Source organism: Eptesicus fuscus, chromosome 12 (genome assembly GCF_027574615.1).
Source record: "Eptesicus fuscus isolate TK198812 chromosome 12, DD_ASM_mEF_20220401, whole genome shotgun sequence".
NCBI classification, from domain to species: domain Eukaryota; kingdom Metazoa; phylum Chordata; class Mammalia; order Chiroptera; family Vespertilionidae; genus Eptesicus; species Eptesicus fuscus.
In genome coordinates, this window is record NC_072484.1 from 11,337,408 (window position 1) to 11,353,456 (window position 16,049).

At 41.5% G+C, this 16,049-nt stretch overlaps 2 protein-coding genes across 7 annotated transcripts in view; one reads left to right on the forward strand and one right to left on the reverse strand.

The window, feature by feature from the left end:
• STAU1 (staufen double-stranded RNA binding protein 1) overlaps nt 1–6,861 on the forward strand; it is a 74,828-nt gene extending 67,967 nt beyond the window's left edge. For 5 of the 6 annotated variants that reach the window (XM_028144993.2, XM_054723761.1, XM_028144991.2 and 2 more), the window contains 5 exons: nt 1,933–2,008; nt 2,232–2,551; nt 3,517–3,639; nt 4,359–4,444; nt 5,480–6,861. In XM_028144993.2, coding sequence (XP_028000794.1) covers nt 1,933–2,008; nt 2,232–2,551; nt 3,517–3,639; nt 4,359–4,444; nt 5,480–5,495 — 621 coding nt within the window. In that variant the 3' untranslated portion in view covers nt 5,496–6,861. The remainder of the gene's footprint in view (nt 1–1,932; nt 2,009–2,231; nt 2,552–3,516; nt 3,640–4,358; nt 4,445–5,479) is intronic. The other variant, XM_054723759.1, reaches the window with a different exon arrangement.
• A 5,647-nt stretch (nt 6,862–12,508) lies between these two features.
• The window catches only part of CSE1L (chromosome segregation 1 like), a 52,971-nt gene continuing 49,430 nt past the window's right edge, over nt 12,509–16,049 (reverse strand). The window contains exons 23-25 of the mRNA XM_054724089.1: nt 14,831–14,977; nt 13,887–14,118; nt 12,509–12,738 (exon numbers count right to left, since the gene is read on the reverse strand). Of these exons, the coding sequence (XP_054580064.1) occupies nt 12,649–12,738; nt 13,887–14,118; nt 14,831–14,977 (469 nt within the window). The 3' untranslated portion in view covers nt 12,509–12,648. The remainder of the gene's footprint in view (nt 12,739–13,886; nt 14,119–14,830; nt 14,978–16,049) is intronic.

Here is a 16,049-nt window from a genome sequence, read left to right on the forward strand (position 1 = left end):
GAACCTACAACAAAGATTATTCTACCCAGCAAAGCTATCATTTAGAATTGAAGGTCAGATAAAGAGCTTCACAGTCAAGAAAAAGCTAAAGGAGTTCATCACCACCAAACCAGGATTATATGAAATGCTGAAGGGTATTCTTTAAGAAGAGGAAGAAAAAGAAAAAGGTCAAGATAAAAATTATGAACAACAAAGTGACAACAAATACATATCTATCAACAAGTGAATCTTAAAATCAAGTCAATAAAAAATCTGATGAACAGAATAAACTGGTGAATATAATAGAACCAGGGGCATAGAAAGGGAGTGGACTGATAATTCTCGGGGGGGAAAGGGGTAAGAGGGGTGAGGGAAGAGATTGGACAAAAATCTTACACCTATGGATGAGGACAGTGGCGGGGGGTAAGGGTGTGGAGCAGTGGGGAGGGGATCGGGTGGAGGGGAGTTATGGCGGGAAAAAAGAGGAACATCTGTAATAATCTGGACAATAAAGATTTATTTAAAAAAATAGTAAATGGGGTCTTTGTAATGGTACTAGATTTATTATCAAAAGATTGCGACCTAACATAATTGAAGCTGAAGTATTAACAGGATCTGCAGAAGGAAAGATTGTTCTGATTCCAAGAATTGATTTGTCCCTGTCTGACACTGGCCTCCCATTTAAATTATTTCAAAGACAGTTTCCCGTGATGCCAGCATTTGCGATGACTATTAATAAATCACAAGGACAAACTCTAGACAGAGTAGGACTATTCCTACCTGAACCTGTTTTTGCACATGGTCAGTTATATGTTGCTTTCTCTCAAGTTCGAAGAGCTTATGACGTTAAAATTGTAAATACTTCATCACAAGGGAAATTAGTCAAGCACTCTCAAAGTGTTTTTACTTTTAATGTGGTATACAGGGAGATATTGAATAAGTTTAATCAATTTATCAGTCATTGCTTTTATCAGTGTTTTTATATCATGTTTTTGTTGTCTTTATATCATGTCTTTGTTGTTATATCATGTTGTTTATTAACCAATTTATGTATTATTTTCATATACATTCTACTAATTTTCTTTTATCTCTGACACTTCTATTATAGAGAAAGGGCAAATAGTGATATCAAAATATTTCTTCTAATTTCCTTTCAATGTGCATAAATCCACTAGTTTCTTTATAAATTTAAAACTATATAAAACTAATCCTATATTGAAAATTTTACTTCTGCGAAGACTGTTAAGCAGTACCCTTAACCTTGACTGACCTTGTTTCTAGTTACTGAAAGCTCCTATTGGAATAAACGTGAAAAACCCAGGACTGATTCATTCACCTCTGCCAGTTAGTTGTATCAGTGGTGAGAAGTGGCACCCACTGTGGCCACATAGTTAATAAGTGGGACCCCAAACACTCATCAGAGAATCTGCGTAAATCCTAGACTTGGCTTTTGGGTACCTTACCTTCTCAGAAAGGAGACCTTGTGTTTGACAAATTTTTTATCTAGTAACATTTCCCTGTAAGTTTGTCAATATGCAGAAATGTCACCTTATCTTTTAATTGGATTTTAGCTCCAAGAAATATTGTGTAGCTTCTCCACCTTGGGCTCTGCCAATCTAGTATCTTCTTTTTTGGTTTAATGTTCCCCTCTTCCTGTGAGCGCAGACGGAGGCTCAGCATTGGGTCCAGTGCACTGTTAGATGCTCTGATGGGCAGGCTGGCATGGGCGGGTCTGTACACTGGCGGGGAGCACAGGCTTTGCTGGGCGGCAGAAGCAAACTGGTGGTCAAGCTTTGGGAGGAGGGCTTCCCGCTGATTGCCTCCTCAGATACCTAAAGTGTAAAAATCAAAGATTATGCTGGTTGGAATTCATAATTTTTTTAGAGAGAGGAACAAATTTTTCAACAGTTTGTTTTATACTCATAGCCTTTTGTTTGTTTGTTTGTTTTAAAGACACCCATAAAGAAACCAGGGGATGGAAGAAAAGTAACCTTTTTTGAGCCTGTCTCTGGGGATGAAAATGGGACTAGTAAGTGTGATGTTAATATTGTTTCAATCTGAATGTGATTCTGGGATTTGCATGGTTTCTGGTAATAGCAGGTGCCCAGTGAATGAGTTACAATGTGTTCAGTTCTGCATCATCGTGTGCCAATGTGTGCACTGAGAATAGGCCAGGGTGGGGTTTTGTAACATCTTTCCAGGCAGGCAGTGTGTTTGCACTTGCATTGATTCGTCTGTGTGTTCCTTTCTAGGCAATAAAGAGGACGAGTTTAGGATGCCTTATCTTAGTCATCAGCAGCTGCCTGCTGGAATTCTTCCTATGGTGCCCGAGGTTGCCCAGGCCGTAGGAGTCAGTCAAGGACATCACACCAAAGATTTTACCCGGGCAGCTCCGAATCCTGCCAAGGCCACAGTAACTGCCATGATAGCCCGTGAATTGTTGTATGGGGGCACCTCGCCCACAGCTGAGACCATTTTAAAGAATAATATCTCTTCAGGCCACGTACCCCATGGACCTCTCACAAGACCCTCTGAGCAGTTGGATTATCTTTCCAGAGTCCAGGGATTCCAGGTAACTGCTAAACCTGAGCCGTGTAGTTTGTACCTCAGTGCAGTCATCTTTGGGTTTCTCTCAGAAAACAAGCTTTGCACCTTGTTCCTGTTTTGTTTTAAAGATTTTTAAAAAATATATTTTTATTGATATCAGAGAGGAAAGGAGAGAGAGAGAGAGATAGAAGCATCAGTGATGAGAGAATCATTGATTGGCTGCCTCCTGCACACACCCACTGGGGATTATGCCCACAACCTTGTCATGTGCCCTGATAGGTCGATGCTCAACCACTGAGCTATGCTGGGCTTTTTTAAAAAGATTTTTTATTGACTTTTAGAGGGAGAGAGAGAGAAACATTGATTGAAGGCCAAACATTGATCAACTGCCTCTGAGCCTGCAACCCAGACATGTGCCCTGACCCGGAATCAAACTGGCCACCTTGAGATAGACTGGATGACGCCCAACTAACAGAGCTACACCAGCCAGCGCTATACCTTTTTCTTTAAACCATGTTCTTTGTCTAGGCTAGGGGGATGGGTAAGGCAAGCATGGTAAAAGGGTCATCCTGAGGAAGGGTAGAAAGGTATGGAAAGTATTACAAGCCTGTATGGTAAGAGAAAATCCATGACTTTTGGCAATAAAATTTTAACTATCCAAGCCAACCATAATAATAACAAAGTGCCTGACCTAGTGGTAGTTAAGAATTTAGATTTCAGTGAGAACACATTCATTGTGCTGGCCCTTTCTGCCTGGTAGGGAAGGGCATGGCTTCTTTCAGATGGATTTTTGAGTAGACATTTAGGTTTCTGGAAACTGTGGCCATGCTCTGCCTGCAGCCCCAGGCCCTCCTCAGGGCTGACTGAGCATGTCAGGTGCTGAGACCAGGGAGAGAGAAGTGTTATTTCCCACTTTGCTGGGCCCAGAGCCATAGTCCAATTCATATGCATACTTCCCTACCCTTGCCTCAGTTTTCTTTTCCTCCTTAGGTTGAATACAAAGACTTCCCCAAAAACAACAAGAACGAGTTTGTATCTCTTATCAATTGCTCCTCTCAGCCACCTCTGATCAGCCACGGTATTGGAAAGGATTTGGAGTCCTGCCATGACATGGTATGTTCTCCCACACTGGGGGTCTGGTTCCACCCTGTTACTGGTCTCAGAAAGATAGGTAAAGGGGTCTCCAACAGACTGTAGACAGTTAATTATTGTATAGATTTCTTATTTCTGAAGATTTTTTCCTTAGTCTCCTGGATTGATTTCACATTATGTTTATGAGAACTCATCAGCTTTAGCCAACCTTTCCCTTGTGGACCTTGGATCCTGGAACTCTTCTAGATACCATCTTCAGTCCACCTCTTACCAGAAGCAGGAATTGCAGGCCCAAGTTCTGGCAGCTAGAGAAAGCCCCTTACTGTGGTCTTCTGTTCAGATGAAATTTTTGTTATAAGAAATACTAAAATCGAAAAGAAATTGATTTATCTGCATAAACTTTGGCATATTCACCTGATGGAATATAATGCATCCATCAAATTAATGTCTCCAAAGATAATGTATTCTAACAAGGAAATATGATTGGTTTTTGGTTTAAAGCAGGATATAAAGTCCCATTACCACAAGGTTAAAAATACTAGAAGGAAATATATAATAAAATTAACAAGTGATTTAATGTAAATTTTAAATTAAAAGTTCAAACATTAAAGAAGAAGGTTATTTAGTGGGACCACCTCTTTGTTGGGCAATAGGAAAATCTCTCCCCTCCCTAATCGGTGTCTTATGCTGTGGTCTCGAGCAGTGGCTAAGGTCAGACTTTTCTTTTTATTCCCTGTTAGGCTGCACTGAATATTTTAAAGTTGCTGTCTGAGTTGGACCAACAAAGTACAGAGATGCCAAGAACAGGAAATGGACCAATGTCTGTGTGAGTGAGCTGATTCACATGGAAAGGCAGTTCTGTCCTTGTTTGCATTAAATAGAAACTGTGTGCTCACCTCAGTGGTGAAACATTTGCCTCAGTCCCTTCCTGTCCTGTTCTCTGGAAAGCTTTCCAGGTCTGGGGCAAAGAACTCCACTTTTTAAAAATACATTATTATTGATTTCAGAGAGGAAGACAGAGGGAGAGCAACATCAATGAGAGAAAATCATTGATTGGCTGTCTCCTGCATACCCTCTACTGGGGATCGAGCCCATAACCCGGTGCCCTGATCAGGAATCGAACTGTGACCTCCTGGTTCATGGGTCAGTGCTCAACCACTGAGTCACACTGGCCCAGCTCCACTTTCTTTTTAAATTTAATTTTGAATAGTTAATACATTCACGTTTCCAAAATCAAAATAATTTTAAAAGGTATGCTGTGATAATTCTTGCCCTCATGCTGTCCCCATCCATCTCATTATCCCCACCCCCTACCTAGAAGTCACATTTTTTTTTTTTAATATATTTTATTGATTTTCTACAGAGAGGAAGAGAGAGGGACAGAGAGTCAGAAACATCGATGTGAGAGAAACATCGATCAGCTGCCCCCTGCACACCCCCCACCGGGGACGTGCCCGCAACCAAGGCACATGCCCCTGACCGGAATCGAACCTGGGACCCTTGAGTCCGCAGGCTGACGCTCTATCCACTGAGCCAAACCGGTTTCGGCAAGAAGTCACATTTTTATTAGTTCCTTATGTATGGATACGTCCTCATTCTGTATGCAAATACATTATATACTTATTTTCCTCCTTTCCCCCCCCAGACAACATCCATGCACACATTCTCCTCCCTGCTTTTTTCACTTGACAGTATATCCTGTGAAAACTTGACTGTAATCCAGTTATCATAAACTAGGGCCTGTGCTTTTGGGCTTCATTATCTATGAGATATATATATATATATATTTTATTTTTATCATGGGTGTAATTCTCTTAAATTTCAAAAATGAGTGTCATTTTCATTTTTTTCTTCCTTAAAGGTGTGGGAGGTGCTGAATCCCTTCTGGCCATGAACCATTGTAAAATCCCCAACATATACTGAAAATACTGAAACTGCTTTGAAAATTTGGAATTTCTGATACCTCCAGTGGGCCGAGAGACATGATGGGTAAAGAACTGGAGACAGCAGTGGTGACGAAGGCGGGAACGCAAGGAGGTGCCATGGCTGTGCTCGTGTGCCATGGTTTGTCCTCACACAGCAGCAGCTGCTGTAGGGGAAGGGAAGATGGGGCCTGCCAAGCAGCCCTGGCTCAATTGGAAACCAGCAGGTCTATGCCCCGGGCACCTCATTGCTTGGTTTTGAGGTGCATTTTTGTTTGTATTTTTTTGCTGTGTGAAAGAAGAAAAAGAAAGCAGAAAGCGCGACCCCTTCTCATACTGGCTTACTCAAACACTTTGGGACAAATCCTGGACACCCACGCCAGAGAGAGGCCTTGGACCAGCTGGCCCAGAGCTGAAAGCACCAGAGAAAAATCAAATGCTTCCTACTCAGCGCAAACTAACCTTTCTAGCGTGCTGGCCCATCACCTCCTGTGGTACCTACACCATCACCATCACCACTGCTTTCTTTTCCAAAAGAGATACATATTCTGTTTCATTATCTTCTTTCAATTGAAATGACACTATATAAATTTTCATTTGAGTTTCTCAGTTGTATCTAGTTACATAGCACAGTTTAGAAACTTTTCTGAGACTGACTTTATCAATAATCTAACCGGCAAAGATTAAATCCATGTGTACATGGTTATACATTTTTATTTTATTGGACTAACCCAGGACCATTTCAGTGAAGCAAATTGTGTGCCCTCTGGTTTAGCTGAAACAGTCCTGGATTTCTCAGAAATCTTGATGAAGTCTCCCACAGTTGTATAAATTGGACAATTTAGGAATTTTAAACTTTAAATGATCATTTGGCTCCTTTGCTATTTCATTTTTAATGCAACAGGACTTAAATGAACTTTGATCTTTGTTTTAAAGGTTATTAAAATTGTGTGTATATACATATGGCTCTTGAGGACACACAGCTTTCACTACACTACAGGATACGATCTCCATGTAGTACATATAAAACTGCAGATTGGTTTTCCCGAGTGCTTTACACTGTTGATTACATCTCCATGTAGGGCTGAAAAGAATGACCTACCTATGTTTATCTCTAAAACTGTTGCTTTTGATGTTGTGTTACTGTGCACAGAAATGTGTGCGGTAAGGTCCTCACATGGTCCAGATGGAAAGCACGGTAGCTTGCAAGTTAAGTACTGCTTTGATTCATTGTTTACGCTGGAATTTTTCTTCCCATGGAATGTAAGTAAAACTTAGTGTTTGTCACCAATAAATGATAAGACTAAATTTTTTTTGTTAATTTATTCTCAAATGTCACTACTGCTAGTACTCCCAACCTGCCCCCTATCCTTTTTTTAAGGGAAAAAGAAAACTTTGTAATGCTTGTGATTCCATTTGGGCAAATTCTGAAGATCTGAAATAACTTTATATTAAACCGTTGATCAATAAACAGCTACTAATAAATTCTTTGTCTTGTTGAGCAGTAACTAAAGAAGGGAAGATATGAGTGAGGGCACAGAAGTGGGGGGAGGGCAGGGAGGTGTTTGCATTGCTTCTAAGAGATACACATTCTTTGTTTCACTATTTTCTTTTGAAATGACATCTCCCGGGTGAAGGGAGACACCTCTCATCTGAGCCTGACATTGTTACCCAAAGATGACCTGGAGGAGACTTTCTGACACCACGAGACTCTTCGCTTTCTCAGGTGTTCTAGAGGAGTCAAGGTGAGCCACGGCTTCCTAGCCAGCTGAGGGGGGCTGGTGGTTTTCTCTTTTAATTTTAGATGTTCAAAAGGTTGTGCACTATAAAACCAGCCTATGGATTGGACTGCCAGAATAACCAAAAGTGGTAAGAAGGTTATAGTAAAACACTGAGTAGAGGGGATTCAACACTACAGACATAAAGGCAGTAAAAGGAAAAGACACTTTCCCTTCCCCAACCCTAGATTTAGCCTTTTCTCCAAGGAGCCCTGGTCCCTTTCAATGACAGCATTTAGAAACCAAGATCTGGGTGCTTGGAGCACTCATTGCTACTGGGGTGTTGTTTCTAGGCCCTCTGAGCCAGACAGCTAGGAAATATGTATTTGTGTGTGAGTGTGTGTATACACATATCTATTTATTTGTATATAAATATTTAAAAGCTATGCATTTACTTTACTTAAAAAATGTATTTGTTGAAAGTATTACATATGTCCCTTTTCCCCCCATCGATCCCTTCTAGCCCACCTCCAACCCCTGTCCCAGGCCCTCTCCACTCAGTCTGCATCCATGGATTATGCATACTAGTATATGCATACGAGGTAAAAGTCACACATTTATACCGATGCCTCTAGCAATTCCGGGTTCTTCGCAACCTTTCCCGTCTATTTTTAGTACTTTCTTCAGCAAGGATATTAAAGCCAATCTCCCAGCCTGCCAACCACCTACCACGCATGCCCTGTGTTCTTAGGTGTCTGTTGAGGGTGCATTGCCTGTGCCTCTCAGTATACACACAGGTGACAAGACAGAATAGTCTTAGAAGTAATTCAGAACTACTAGTGGCTGTTTCCAATTGGCCCTCAAGGACGGCACTCTAAAAGGGAAAAATTTCCACTTATCAGGGATATCAGGATTTCTGGGTTCCTTTGGCTGCCTTGGAAAGCTGTCCCCCTTGAATGTTCTGAGTGTAAACTTTCAAACCAGGCTTGCCTCTCTGAACAGGCATCTGCTGAGGAGGGCTCACTGCAGTACGTCTGCCCTGGGGTAATATATGCAGTCCTGGTTTTCAGAATGGAGGCAGGAAAGCAGACAGGCAGGTACCAGAGAGGCAGGTCTAAAATTATCCAAGATGCTGTGAGTCAGCCACAGTAAGACTTAGGATCTGTAGAGCATTGATCCTCAAAGGTCCTTAGGATAGACAAGCTTGGAACCCATCACCCCATAGTGGTGTGCCAACTTTGTCAGGTTCCTCTTATCACAAGATGTTAATGAGTGAAGATGATTTCCTTATAGGTGGAGTTTTTGTTTTTTAAAGTCTTAGAGAAGTGTGACTTCTGAATCTAAGTCTTTTTCCATAGTGCACTGAGCTAATATGTGTGTGGCTTTGCAGGGTGAATGCCCAGCGACAGCCTCCTCGACTTGGATTCCAAGGTTTGCGGAGGTAGGTGGGGTGGGTGTGATGAGCGGGAAACCAGCCATTCCCAAGAAGCAATAAGCTGATGCTTGCTGTGTAAGAGCTAACATGAGCTAGAATATGACCATCCAGGGAATAAACCTGAGGATGGAAATGTATAGTTTTTTGTTTGCTTGCATGTAACTTATCTTTAGAAACTTCCCTAACTACCATCTTTGGTTTTAGTGCCTAAATATCTTTTTGCCCTAAAAACTTACTTGAAATTTCCAAATCCATAAATGATTTGTCAAACACTTCTGCATTGGCAATGAGGAGTGGTATAGGTTTCAATTCCTGAAAACACCATTAATTTTCTTGGAATTCGTTTGTCACTCTGTATAGAATATACATTTGAAACTATAATTTTTAAAACACCTTATTTTAATCAGACTTTGTACGGCATCCCAATTTTATTAGCAAAAATTATGTATAACTTAGGAAATTTGTTCTGCTTTGCTTAATGTGCTTCATAACTCGTTTAATATTTTAAAAATACTTCCTTTGTACATTCTTTCACAAATATTAAAACCTACTGAGACGAAAATACCCACTAGCCCTGCAGTGACAACAGTTAAGCAGTATTTGTATAGTGGCAATTTTAAAAATTATTTTTAAATTTAAAAAGTAAATTGTGAAAAATTTGGAAGTGTACAGTGCACATGCAATGGTATATCCATTCTAAAGCTGGACTGTGAGGTATGTATGCTCTGAGCACCTGGAGCTTGGCAGGGTGTAGGCAGGATCAGGTCTGCTGGCCCCTCCCTGGCTGCTCCAGCCCTGCTGGATCCAGCCTTCCACCACCATCAGTGTCCCCGCTTCCTTAGGCTGTCAAACAATAGGAATCTGTCTTTCTCTGACCTTCGATATTGCAGTGATGGATTGATTAGTGGGCAGTCGGTTCCCCTTTGGAGCAAGAATCAGAATCCTCTATCACTTGTCACTTCTTCAGAATTCTTCTGAAGTAACTGCCTTTTTAATTGTGTATTTCCAGTTGATCTTGTCCCAAAGGTCCCTTATTTTTTCTGTTCTGATTGGGTGTTTTCTGCTATTTGTCTTCCAGCTGCCTGACTCAGTCCTCTGCTTCATCTAATCTGTTGATTCTCTCACATATTCTTCATTTCTGATTCTACTTATGTCTCTTTATTATTCTCACCTAGTTCACCTCTTCTTCCCCTTGGGTCATTGAAAATCCTGTAGCCATTATGACTTTATTGTTCTGTTCTTTCATTTGGGACATGCTTCTTCATCTTCTCATTTTGGCTGACTCCCTCTGTGTGATAGGTAGATCTGCTACATTTCCCAGTCTTGACAGAGTAGCCTTATGTAGAAGGCATTTTGTGAGGCCCAAAGGCTCAGTCTCCCTGGCCACCTGAGTCTGGTGCTCCAGGGCACTCTTTTGTATAGGTTGTGTGCACCCTCCTGTTGCTGTTGAGCCTTGATTGCCATTGGCATGTCAGTGGGTGGAACTGACCCTCCAGCTGACTAGCTGTGAGGTGGGGGTTGATCCCATGGAGTGTAAGTTGCCTTAGTGGGGTTCTGGTGCCAACCACATCCAACCTTCAGGTGTGTCATTTGTGGAGCTGGCTAGTTGTTCTGATGTTCTAACCACCAGCTGCATCGTTCTGGAGTGTCTCAGGAGGGCTCCAGCATAGGTCCAGGTCTGCTGCTGTTTGTGCCTGATGTGTGGGCTGCCAGGTGGGCCTATACAAAAGTGATCTAAGGTTGGTTCTACTGGTCCTGGGATTGTGGGAGGCTCTGGAGTGAGGCTATATTGCAAACCAAGGCTGGCTGCCACGAGTGTCGGACTCAGGGACACCTGACGGAAGTTACTGTGCAAGTTGAGACTCATTGTCACTTATGCCAGGCTTGGGGCTGCTTAGCCAGGGTTCAGGGTATTCTCAGGCTAGTAGCTTGTTTGTGGGCCTTTGAGAGATTTTAGTAGCACCATGGAAGAAGGTAACCTGTGTGGAAAAGCTGCTAGAAGTGGCTTGGGAATGCAAGTTGGAGCATAGATCAGTGTTAGGTTAATGGAGAGCTGATTGGCACAAGCCTGAGCCAGTCAACAAAGGATCGGTGGTGCCTGCCTTTGCTTCCATTCCCCAAAGCTGCCCTAACCCTCCAGCCCTCGCCCTGAAGTTAGTCAGTTCACTTCCTCCCCATAGGCCGTTGGAGGTTTTCAAGCTAGGGAGTCTGGTAGCTCTGGCTGGTATCACTCAGCGGATAGAGCATCAGCCTACAGACTAAAGGGTCCCAGGTTCGATTCCGGTCAAGGCATATGCCTGGGTTGTGGGCTCTATCCCCAGTAGGGGGTGTGCAGGAAGCAGCTGATTCTTTCATCATTGATGTTTCTCTCTCACCCTTCCTCTCTGAAGTCAATAAAAATATATATTTAAAAAAAAAGCTGGAGTCCGTAGTGGGGCTGGTATCCCTAACTCCTCCCAATTCTTAATTGTCACATGTGGGGCCTTCCCATTCCACGTCTCTGCCCCTCCTATTAGTCTCATCCTTGTTTCTTCCTCTCTTGAGGGGACCTTTATTCATCTGGTCTTCAGGTGGACGGTTCTGTAATTGAGTTGTAATTTGGATGTGGTTGTGGGAGAAGGTGAGCAGTGTTTACCTTCTTCACCGTTTTGACTGCAAGTCCTTAGAAAGGTTTTGGAGCCTCACTGGCCAGGGTGCTCAGCAGGCACTCTCTCAGGGACTTCTTCCATCCTTCTATCCTGAGATCTGTAGTCTCAACCAAGGATGCTCTCTGTGTAGGGTTGGTTCCAGCTTGACTTTGGACCTCAGGTATGGGGCTCCTAGGTCGTCACTAAGGTTGCTCTGCCTGCGAGTGGCAGGACCTGGTGGGTGTTGGACTCCCTTCTTCCCCTGCTGACCCACTTGGAGACAAGTCAGGATGTCTTCTCAGCTGATACTCACTGCAGAACCGAGGTTCCTCAGAACAGCAATCACCTTCCTCTCCAGATGCACAGTGCGGACTGTGAGAAGATGGACATGTTCCCGGTGCCAGGTAAATAAGCCTCTTCTCGTCGTGTTTCCCACCTCTCCAATCAGGTCCAACAAACCTTTGCCTTGACCTGTCTATTGTGGCTTTTTTCATACAGACAGTGCCTCCCCATTACCAAGTTTCTATCTCACATCATCCATTTATAAGGGAGGAAAGCCAGAAACAGGTACATAAATTCATGTAGTTCATGCCTGCTTTTCCCCACCCCACATACCATGCAGCAACCCCAAAGAAGGTTATAACAACAAATTATAACCCCAGTTTGTGCAAAATGTAAAAAGACAAGTATTCTGAGTGAATTACTTAGAAATAAGAATTTTTATGGAGTCCAAGAGAGGGAAAAAGAAAAATTTAAAGAAATTCTTCATTATAAAAGTATTAGAGAGCACCAAAAAACCTGTACTTAGAGGTTCTTAGATTAAGTTTAGGGCTTTTTTTAATTGCCGATTACAGATTTAAAACTATGAAATGTGCACTTTTTGGCAAGTCACACAAGTGATTACTTACATTGCCAAATAAAAGCTTTAGGAAGGAAACAAAAATTCAAAGGACAAGAAAAACACAAATTGGCACCAACCTCAAAACAAAAGGATTTAGTAAAAGAAAACGAATAAAGTTTCCACAGTGAGTGTCAGTCAAAATTCTAAAGTTACCTCAACAGTGCAAATGCTCTAATCCGTGTCTTATACTGAACTTTTAATTAATACTTGGCCCTTGAAGCAGCAAACTGGAAAAGTAATCCACTTCGATTATTTATCATCACACAAACCACCTAATTTGCTCACGGTTGAGTAAAACAACATTTAATATTTTTTACAAGATGGAATTTGTGACAAGGAAAACTTGCTTTGCTTTTATGCAGTTGTGCTCGAAGTCTCCCAGCTTTCCCCATAAATCATCCTGGGCTTTTATTAGCCAAATCATAGTTCAAAGCAGGGTCACACTGGCCGCCTGAAGGTACCCTTGGAGATACTGGAGGGCTTCTGCATTGAGGCTGGTGCTCACCATTGATGGAACCTACAAGAGTCAGGAAACAAAGGAGCTATTGGAGATCCTACCATACCAACACAAAAACCCCTTCTCTACAAGAGAGCTGCCACAGCTCTGGAAGAGCAGTCCATCGTGACTATTGAAGGAATTCATCCCCAAGTAACTCAATCACTTTTAACTTTTATGCCTTAAAAAATGAAATGGGTCTAAAAAGGGGAATTACTACTATTGTTCACTGTGGTAGAGGCAATGTGATGATGTTTTAAAAAGAATGTCTTTATGAATTAGTGACGCATAATGAAATACATATGGGTGAAATGACATGCTGCCTGAGGCTCTAAAATTCTCTAGCAAGGGGGGGGGGGGAAGGAACTCATGAAACAAGATGAGCAGATTATAATAACTGAAGGTCAGCATACTGTTTCTTGGTATCTTGTTTTCTGTAACAATAAAAAATATAAACATATCTTAAGACTGTAAAAGGTGCCCTAGCTGGTTTGGCTCAGTGGATAGAGCATCAGCCTGTGGACTGAAGGGTCCCAGGTTCGATTCCAGCCAAGGGCACATGCCCAGGTTGCAGGGCTCGATCCCCAGTAGGGGGTGTGCAGGAGGCAGCTGATCGATGGTTCTCTCTCATCACTGATGTTTCTATCACTCTCTTCTCCCTTCCTCTCTGAAGTCAATAAAGAAATTTTTAAAAAAGACTGTAAAAGGCAATGGCTAATGGAACAGTATAGCCATTAATAGGTTTGCTCTATATTCCATTATTTAATTTCTGCTCAATCTTGGAAATAAATACATTTTTATTTTAGAGAAACATTGATTAGTTCCCCCATGGTACACACCCCAACCTTGGATTAAATGCGCAACGTGGAGATGTGCCCTGAAACCCTAGCTCTTTTGGTGCACTCCAACCAAGTCACAGCAGGGTGGAAATAAATTTCTAATCAAAGGGCTTTATCCCTGAGATTTGCCCCTACAATGATTTGCTTAAAATATTTTTGTAGCCCATAATTTTAAAGAAAAATAAGCCTTGACTACATGTAAATGAGATGTTTTTTGATTATGCTGACCAACTATAACAGGCACCAGAACAACTATTACCCTCTTACCGTCCCATAAAGGTGTCCTATTGATCACAGCATCCTTTGATAACAAAGATACTTAATACTTACCCTTCCCGGACAGGCAGTAGACAATTTGTGAAGTGACTGTGCCAGGTGAATCTTGGGGTTGGTCACCATTTGACCTACGGGATCGTGCTCTTTTTTCCCAGCAAATGCCAACTGTGAGAAGGCAGTCTGGTATCCTGGTGTATCTTCTATGTCAATAAAATGTTCTTCATCAGGAATGGAATCATCCTCGGGTAACTCAAAAAGGCCAATCAGAGACTGCAGTAAAGGAGTCCTGGATTGAAGAAAACAAGACAAAAGATTAATACACAGCAATTCCTTAAAAACACAAATTATAGACTCAGTCTCAAGAATAGCAGGGACTAATGAAATAAAGATGGACATCAGTGCTTATGCCTATCCAGAAACCATTTTTCAATTCTTTTGGCCAGAGCACCCCAATTTCTCTTCTGAAAACTATTCCATCCCCAGAGATCTCAAGCTAGCTGTGTGACCCAAGCCAAATGAAGGAGAGTCAATGCTAGGAGGTGGAAGGAATAAGCCTCAAGTTGTTACTTTATGAAAGGGCTAGCTGGCTAAGTGAAACCATAAGAAAAGGAGAGGCAAGAGGTCAAGTAAAGCAAGGTCTATTGGACATTGAGCACACACATGTAAGATCTTCCCTAAACCTATTCAGTGTCTCTTCTTAAGACTGAGGCACCCATCATAAAATAGTGTTAGAGATCATCGAGAACAGGAACTTTTACCAGACTCTCAAGAGGTCCATGAATTTCTTCCCTCACCCCACAAAATGTTAAGAATCAGGAAATAAGATCATCTTAGGCCCAGAAGGATCCACAAGTCATGTCTTGGACTTGATGGTTGCTAGTGGAGAAGCTAAAATCAGAACCAAATTCTCTTGGCCCTCAAGAAAGTAAGCCTGGCCGATTTTGCAGTCACAGGAAAGGAAGCTGTAATTTCCAAGAACGTGAGGATGGAGTACTTGCCATAGCTTGGTATACTCAGTGTCCATCATTGGGGGACATTCTGTTAGTAGTTTGGTTATGCCAACCGCACAAATCTTTTTCTCTACATTTCCAGATACTTTCTGAATTTCAGGAATAATAATTTTTTCCAAAACCATTCCAAACATTCTGTCAATCAAAACAAAATAAACCCAGTCAATATTAAATTGGATGATGACTATAATCATGTTAAACAGGTATTATTTATACTCAGTGACTCCTCATAAATAGAAAAAAATTCAAAATAACAAGGTTGCATCAAATGGAAGAGACTGAGAGATGACAAAACACCAAACCGGCCCTGTGGCCAACTGCCACCATCTTTTGTGAACACGCAAGCCTATGCTCAATCTTCACAGCCATTGTTGGTCTTTTATGTTTTTATTTAAAAAGTCCTCAAGAAATCTTAAAAAAACTAGCAATTAGAAAAAAGAATCACCCAGCAATAGTTTTCACATTTTTGGATTATAAACTTCCCAACTTTCTATGCCTACATATCTATAACTACGTAGATGTTAATGGCTATACTAAAAAATGATTTTGGCCAATCATTCCATGTTGTTGCAAACATCCTAGAAGTTTCCCATGATTCTAAATGATGCAAATGACTCAGATTATACATTAATGAATCCTTTGAAATGGAAATAGTGGGTATCAAAGAGTATAGACATTTTAATGCTCTATAGAAAGGGTGCATGTTCACTGCTTTCTAGAAAGATCATGCCAATTTAAGCACCCACTAGCAGTGCATGAACTGTTGACTTCTTCACAATCCTTTATTACCAGAAAGCGTATTTTCTGGTCCTACTCTTTAGGTTAATTCATTTTTTACATTTTATTCAATTTTGATACCCTCTCAGATACAGCGATCTATATTGAGTTTTTTCCCCCATCCTCTATCAATTTCTTTACATCCTTCTTTCCCTACTAAATGGGGAATGGTACCCAACATTCTTTGCATATACACTAAAGCAGTTTTAGTGATTTAAACTTTTCTTTTGAAAAATCACGCTGTTAAAGGCTCCTGGAGACAACACTGACCATCACACCGAACACTGGCTTTGTAGAATGCAGAGTAGGGAATAACTTTGAGAATTAGGGAAATGTTTACAAGTATGTTCTTATGACTTAATACCCCAAGAACATTTGAAAACCACACAGAATCACTGCACCAAGAACTAAGAAATTATCTATAAAACAG